Source organism: Amyelois transitella, chromosome Z (genome assembly GCF_032362555.1).
Source record: "Amyelois transitella isolate CPQ chromosome Z, ilAmyTran1.1, whole genome shotgun sequence".
Lineage (NCBI taxonomy): Eukaryota > Metazoa > Arthropoda > Insecta > Lepidoptera > Pyralidae > Amyelois > Amyelois transitella.
In genome coordinates, this window is record NC_083535.1 from 5,881,224 (window position 1) to 5,889,469 (window position 8,246).

The following is an 8,246-nucleotide window of genomic DNA, read 5'->3' on the forward strand; positions in this document are numbered from 1 at the left end:
ATGTAAAACTACGCATCTGTGGATGCTCTGATCAAATAATGGAAAAGAAACTAAAATCAATACAAATGTGTGCAATTATTTGTCTATATCGATTGGTTTAAGGTACAATTTGCATCATAGACAAGGAAAAATAAATTATAATAACTCGAGGAATCATAGCAAAAACAAAAAACATAAAATTATTCCTTTAATAAATCGGTTTGGAAAATAACAAAATCATTTCAGACGAGGGCACAGAAAACAGTTGAACAATTTCTATTCATATATGTATATATTTATAAAATAATTATATGTAAATGGATTTAAAATTTTCATAAAAAGAGCTTAATTACGCAGTACTAAGCTGACTAATTACTAATATATTATGAATTTTTGAATTTGGAACCTACAAAAAACATCGTAAAAATTTCGACTTTATTTGTTTTTGTGGTGATTCGGGATTGCTAGGTTTATCAGAAGAGTCAATAACTTCCAACAACAATATAGATTTTTCCAATAATTCCATTTCCTGTTCCTCAAACGTAAGTTTTCTTGGCTCTTTTGGAGGATCCCAATGAAATTTATGTTGATTTTCCATATTGTTTTTTAGACGTTGATTATGTGTGTTTAGTATCATTTCAAGCCCGCCACCTACATTATATTCATTTGGAGCTGGAGTTGAGCATTTACAAGTAGGAAACCGTGGTGAACGCACCAAAGGTCCACAAGTAACAGCTGGAATACACCTAGGTTTTTCCAAACAATAATAAGCTGGGCCAGGGGTTTTCATTTTTCCCAATACTGGCATCCAGTCATTCCAAGGCTCAAACCGACCTTCTGATGTACAAAAAGGTGCGATATATTGAAGCTCTGGTAACCGTATTACTTTCTTGTTAGGTTGTGGTAAATCGGCGGGGCTTGGTTCGTGAAATCTCTTTATCAGAGGTTTCATACGAATAGTTTTAGATTTAAACCCCCAAGTAGGAATAGAACATTTCTGTTTTGACGATTCCTCTATATCATCATTATTTTTGGATTCATTTACAGCCACTAAATCGTCATCATCTTCATAGTCGGGCACAGGTTTTTTAAATCGAATTGAAGACGATCCAAATGGAGCAGTAGGGCAATGCAAAAATCGACAAGATTTATAATTAACATCGAAACTAGCAGGACTTGCACCTTCTTCTTTTTGAGGCTTAAATCGTTGTGCCTTTACTCCGAAACACGCTCTTTCAGGAAGTTTGGCATGACATGGCATTTCGGGAACCTCTGGTAAATCAAAAACTCTCTTTAAAGTATATTCAGCTGGACCAGGATTTATTTCATATTTAGATGAAGAGAACCTTTTAGCTTTTGAACCATAATGTTGTGTATTAATGGATTTAGGTAACTCAGGACTATATGAAGCTGGCCCCGGGCGTCCTTCTCTTATGTTTAAATTTTGAATCATTTCTATGAATCGTAATTGCTTTGAAGCTTTTCTCTTCAAATGTCGATTTTTTTCATAACAAATTTGTTCAAATGTTGGCTTGGTCATGATTGTATAATCAGCAGGTCCTGGAGAGGTTGCAATAGAGCTTGTAAATCTTTTAGTAGTCCATTTGCTCCATTTACATCCATGGTAAAATTCTGTTGATTCATAAACTCTGGCGTCATAAAATGGGGGGCTCTCGTCAGTAACTTTATCTATATTTCGCCTTTGCGAACCATCTTCTGATATTTCAAATCCATTGTCCCTTTTGGAAGGCGCTGATAAACCACTATCTCCCAAAATCATTGATCTAGGAGGATGTCCTTTAAACAAACATCTCGGAATATTTCCTTGGCATGTTATATCTTCATGTTCTTCTTCCTCGACTGGACATTCACACTCATCTTGTAATCCACATTGACACAGAAGCCTTTCCAAATCTTCTTTACTAAAAGCTTCATAAGGAAATCTTGGACATTTTGACATTAAGGATGTCGGGTTAGGTATTTTTTGTGGGATATTTGCATCATAAATGCTGTGTGTCCATAATTTACAAGATTGTGTAACACGTGGAGATTTTACTAGAAATGGAGCTTTATTTTGTTTAAATTTGTAACCACTAACATTTAGGTAAGCCCCTGGATCGAAAATTTGATAATATTTAGGAGGTAAGGGAAATCTTTCTTCCAGAGAATATGCCATATCTAAATTTCAGAAAAATATAGGTACGTACATAAAGTTATTTAATATCACAATTAACAATGATTAAAAATTAAATTTAATAAAACAAGTAGAAAAAAACGAAAGAATATGAATAGTATTTTTTTAAAAAACGCGGTTCTTTAATTTTTCTTGTTAATAATTTTGGTTTGGTGGCATTGTCAAATCAAACCTATGACAGCAGACATTACATTTTTGTGATATTTTTTAAAATATTAAATCTCACTTTTAGGCTAAGAATTAACTACTGTCATATTACCATAAAAAATCCTTGGATTTAGTTACATGAAAAATTCAATGACATCTGGACTGTGCACTTAGACGAAAATCCGGTGCACGTGAAAGGCACACATAACGGTGTTTGTCCTTATCTATTATTGTATCCACATGTTTAGCTATGTCTCGGACACAGAATACGGTAGACATGGGCTAACACTCATGTCCAGATGCAATCAACTCAAATGAGAATATTCAATTTGTTTATTTTTCATAACATAATATAATATAACATGACATGTAGAACACAACATGGAATTAAAATTGAATAAAAAAACGACAGTGCAACGTCCTTTATCCTAACTTAGAAAACCTATCCCAGATTTTCCCTGCAAAATTTGCGAACTCGCTTCGTGTTCACAGATAATACTTCAAGTAACGTTTTTAAATCTGTTTTCCAATCACAAAAAAATAAAGAGCTTAAAGAGTAACAGCTTCGTCTAACAAAGAGATAACTTTTAATTCTACTTTTGAATGTTCGCGGACACTACTTCTCTGTCATCTAGGATAGCCACAGATTTAAAAGCATTAGGTTAGCTGATTTTCTGTATTTCTTCTTATATATTTTTTTACTTTTTCAGACTTTTTATTTTTTTTTGTTTAGTATGTAACGGGAGCAATGATTCGGGGTCGACTGCCACCAAAGGGAAGAACTTCCGCCAGGCTAGGTGTTATGCCTGGGGAACCGTGGCTTTGACGACGGTGGCAGTTGAGCCGAATCATCGCTCCCGCTACAACTTTATACATTTATATTCACTAAACTGAAAATACATAACCCTTCTTCCGTCGTAGTCGGTTAAAAACTTGATCAAGGATCTTGTTTAAAGTAAATTTTATTTTGAAGTATCCGGAATTTTCTTGAAAAAATGTAACTATTATATTTAAAGTCTATGATCAAAATGTTCATGTGTCATTGTCAAAACGGACTATAACTTTTGTCTCATTTAAATTTTTTGATTAATTTTAATATCTGTGCCTTTGTCCAACAGTCCGAACGACGAACGTGCAGCGGCAGCGAACGAACGCTAAGAACACCGCAAACACGCCGCGAATACCTTGTTTACATTCTAGCTACCTTTCTAAATTGCAAATAATCTTTTTATATGTAACAAATATTATTTTGGATAACGATAACTTTTTTACTACGCTTTTTTTCTCATTCATTTGTTTCTCATGTAAATTATGTCGAAACTAGGAGCTTTACATTTGACTAAACATACAGGAGCGAAACATACAGCTACTGTTATCTTTTTCCATGGGTCTGGTATGTTTCTTTTAACTCATAAATAACAAACCTACGATATCCTATAATATAATAGATATCATTTGCAGATGATGTAAGTTTTTATCGGTGATAGAATTTTCATGATCATGTTTCATTATTTCCCAAAATTAGCCAAACAAACAAAGTTACAAACTACATAGATAACCTCTTTATGAACGTAAAGTTTTGATATTATTTGTTGGAAATATTAATAATAACATGGTTTCAATTCAGTAAACATACATACATACATATGGTCACGGATGGCCACGTTCAGCTATTTGGCTATAGAATTGAGATTCAACTATTGACAGGTTGCTAGCCCATCACCTAAAAAAGAATCCCAAGTTTGTAAGCCTATGCCTTAGTCGCCTTTTACCACATCCACGGGAAAGAGATGGAGGGGTCCTATTCTTTTTTGTATTGGTTACGGGAACCACACGGCACTAATTCAATAAACACAAAAAATATATAACAGAAATTTAAATAATTATGTATTCTTTACATGTTTTAGTAATGTCTATTTCCAATGATGTTCCATCTTTTTCACTAATGATAGATATTTTGTTTTTCAGGTTCATCGGGAAATGATATGAAAGAATGGGTCTCAATAATGTCTAAAAACTTCACTTTTCCCCACATCAAAGTGATGTATCCCACAGCTCCCCTGCAGCCGTACACACCAGCAGGCGGTCACATGAGCAATGTGTGGTTTGACCGTGCTGATATAAATCCAAATGTACCAGAGAAAGTGGAATCATTAGCCAAAATCGAAACTGAAGTAAAAAAACTAATAAAACTAGAAAATGATGCAGGCATACCCAGCAACAGGATTATAGTAGGTAATCAACATAATTCGAAATAATTTTGTGTTTCATCTCACAGATTATCCCCTATACATACACTGAGTTTTGTTTGTAATATGTTTATTGCATAGAAATTTACACTGTTATAAGAAAATAGTACATAGTTATAAAAGAAACAAATCACTTGCAATGGCAAAAGAGTAGGAATGGGAAGAGTGTAAAAGAATAAATGGAAAGATGGATTGAAAAGAACATAAAACAGAAGAGAAAGAGTATGGAGATTTCGGCGAGCTCTGATAGGCAACCAGTTCAGTTGATCACGAAATTTCGAAATATGATCGTATTTCCAGAGACTGAAAATATATCTAATACAAACATTGTGTAAACGCTCCATTTATTGACAAGTTCTTCAGACGTTTAATACTTGTTCACTTCTACAGTCACCATAATTAGATGAACTGTGGACATTGTCTATGAAAATACCGAAGTTTTTGTTGATAATCGAGTTTTCTCGAGTCGTTAAAGTATTATCAAACACTAGCTGCGCCCGCGACTTCGTCCACGTTAGTTATTTTGGGCATCATTGAAGCCCTTAAGGATGAATAATTCCCCCCTTTTTTTCACATTTTCCATTTTTTCTTCGCTCCTAATAGTTGCAGCGTGATGTTATATAGCCTAAAGCCTTCCGCGCTAAATGGTCTATTCAACACAAAAATAATTTTTCAATTCGAACCAGTAGTTCCTGAGATTAGCGCGTTCAAACAAACAAACAAACTCTTCAGCTTTATAATATTAGTATAGATGTAACTATAATAATTATCGCGACTTCTGAAATGGATTAGGTTCTCTTCTAAATATTATGTTTTTTTATCACATAACTAATAAAAAGTCCTAATAGTTTTATGATTATTATTTTCTTTTTTAATTTATCACAATTGTGTAGCAAATCTTAGGAGTTACCGTTAAGGCAGTTTATGTTGAGTTAAACTTGTTTTACTCAGTTGTATGTAGTAGTAGTATGATGGGTGTGAAATCGAGTGACGGTATAAGGAACAGCGTGATAAGGAAATGTTGTGATGTGAAAGAAATTGTAGTTACAGGAATAGATATGGGTATGTTAAGATGGTTTGGTAATGTGGAGAGGATGAATGAAAGCAGGTTGACTAAGCAGTGAGGGGGAATACCTAGACGAACGTATCTTGATTAAATTAAGGACGTCCTAGTAAACGGTCAGGTCAAAAGTACCCGAAACCGCCGAGCTTGCATGAAGAGAGTTATGAATGTAGATGAAGCGAAGGAAGTATGCAGAGATTGTGGCAAGTGGAAATAGGTAGTCTCTGCCTACCCCTCCGGGAAAGAGGCGTGACTTTATGTATGTATGTATGTAGTAGTATATGACTTATCATATGATATAAATTAATAAATATAATTCTGTCTATTATAAGGTGATAAACTCAAAAAGTACTGAACGGATTTTCATGCAGTTTTAAGTTGTAGGTAGGTAGAGTGTAAATTAAATGAAATATGACAATATTTGTTCAACATGTTGTTAAAAACCATTTGTGATTCAAAGAATATCTGAATGACTCATCTGTGGTAAGGAGGCATTTAGCTTTGGGATTTTAAAGCAGCACATATGCAAAAAATTATTTATTATATGCATATTTTTTTTTTGTTTTAAAGATAGTTTTGGTGTTTGTGTGTGTGAGTTCACTGAAAGAGAATATTAAGAAGGTTGATTACATAATTAAAATGTTCATTTTAAATTTATCATCATTTCAGTAATAAAGTAAACAATCAATATTTTTTTCCTTCAAATTAAAAGAGCTACTAACATTCCAACGAATTATCTTTACTTATATTATAAAGCTGATGAGTTTGTTTGTTTAAACGCGCTAATCTCAGGAACTACATCCTTCTTACTTACGGATGTAAGGGCTTCAATGATGCCCAAAATAACTATTCCACGCGTACGAAGTCGCGGGTACAGCTAGTCTATGATAAATCATTAATGTGTGGTGACTGCAAGAGCCCATACAGGCAGGAATATAATTGGTGTTATCTGTGATTTTTAATTTTTAATGCATAGTAGTGGGGAGGATGTTCCAAGTACCTACTTGGTACCTACCGATACCGCTGCTTAACATCCATGGATACTAGTCAGTAAATATACGCCTCGGTGTCATCTCTAATTTAGCTAAGTTGTTCTCATTAAAATTTATTGTTTGCAGGAGGATTCTCGATGGGGGGCTCCTTGACATTTCACACAGCTTACAGATGGGATCGCAATTTGGCTGCTGCATTTGTATTCAGCTCATTTCTTAATGAAAAATCTTTGGTGTTTGATGATTTGAAGAACTCACCTAGTGGGTCATGTCAGTATAGTTCTACTTTCCGTAAAAAATTATTTACTGAATCCTTGCTTGGATTTCCATATAAATGGATGTCTATATTATGATCTAATCTACATAAGATTAAGATTAGAAGTAATTATATCAGGTTATTAGAATCCATAGGACTAAGATTTTTCCGACGCTGCACTGATTAATATAGACCATGGTCATCATATATTCCAAATACTTAGTTTTTATTGATTAATTTCTTTACAGTGCCACCCTTTCTGCAATTACACGGCGATAGCGACGAAATGGTTTATTTGAAATGGGGTCAGCAGACTTACAACCAATTGAAGGAGCTTGGTGTCAAAGGAGAGTTTGTTATCCTCGAAAGGCTAGGCCACTCTATAAATAAACGGGGAATGGCAAGAATCAAGGATTTTATTGATAAATATTTACCTGAAAATGAATAGCAACAAGATGGTTGAATGAATAGCAACTAGGTAGGTAGTTATTAAAATGTTTATAGCAAGCTATATATATGTGCAATCTGATAAGAGAAATGAAATGCAGAATAAAATGTTTTATTATACTTTTAGTATTTGTATTTTTAAATTTAGAACTTAGCTGTGCAGGTTATAACTAAGTTTCTGCAATTGGTCCACTATTTCGCAGTCCTTTTTGCGTTGACAGGCTACCTATTCCTTTCTGTGTAAGAATTCTCAGTCAGAATTTCACATACATCCCGATCGAGCCTGGGACTTGATGTGTGGGAATCTTTACGTGGTAGTGGTGACAGACTTCTTTAGTGCATATTATCTGTCCTGTCCGCGCGACTTTTCTACAATACATTTAGCGAAGAGTCCTGGGGTTTTGACCTTGGACCTTCCAAATTTTGTATCAATTCAAATATAACTAAGACCATTTCTAAATAATACAGGTATTAAACGCGCACTTAACCTAGGTCATAGGTAAGTAGGCTAAACAAAGCGAAACATTGTGGAAACAAAAGCATTTTGCAGCTGTAAAGAAACGTCAGACTACTAAGTTGACCACAGCGAAACATCTTCTGGACACAGGGGAAAATCACTGGATACAATTTCATCGCACGCAGATAGTGTCTAACGAACGACATTATTATCCGAAGCTAATTCGTGAAGCAGATGTAATTAAAAACATTCGAACAATTTAAACAGGGACAATGGTCTTAAGTTATCCTGAGCGTGGAATCCAGTGATTACAAGAACGTAACCCCATTCTGCAAAGTCTGTTCATATTCACCTTAAAACGGATGTGTTCCAGAATACGGACTCTGTTAGTGTGTATTGTGACGGTAGTTGGCGTGTTGACAACTTGGCGGTAGAAGAACAGTCTGCCGTGCAGATGGAGTA

The 8,246-nt window shown here is 34.5% G+C and overlaps 2 protein-coding genes across 3 annotated transcripts; one reads left to right on the plus strand and one right to left on the minus strand.

Moving 5' to 3' along the window:
* Positions 1 to 385: 385 nt before the first annotated feature.
* Positions 386 to 2,155, minus strand: LOC106133747 (uncharacterized). The gene has a single exon (XM_013333577.1). It carries the CDS (start codon positions 2,153 to 2,155, stop codon positions 386 to 388), a length of 1,770 nt encoding a protein of 589 aa, XP_013189031.1.
* A 1,260-nt stretch (positions 2,156 to 3,415) lies between these two features.
* On the plus strand, positions 3,416 to 7,447 carry LOC106133873 (lysophospholipase-like protein 1). Of its 2 annotated transcripts, none has more exons than XM_013333726.2 (4): positions 3,416 to 3,713; positions 4,289 to 4,555; positions 6,751 to 6,894; positions 7,129 to 7,447. In XM_013333726.2, the coding sequence occupies exons 1-4, from the start codon at positions 3,632 to 3,634 to the stop codon at positions 7,326 to 7,328; spliced, it is 693 nt and encodes a 230-aa protein (XP_013189180.1). In that variant the 5' UTR covers positions 3,416 to 3,631; the 3' UTR covers positions 7,329 to 7,447. The 2 variants fall into 2 exon arrangements, with proteins under 2 accessions (XP_013189180.1, XP_013189181.1); XM_013333727.2 differs by having other exon boundaries at positions 3,648 to 3,786.
* Positions 7,448 to 8,246: the final 799 nt, after the last annotated feature.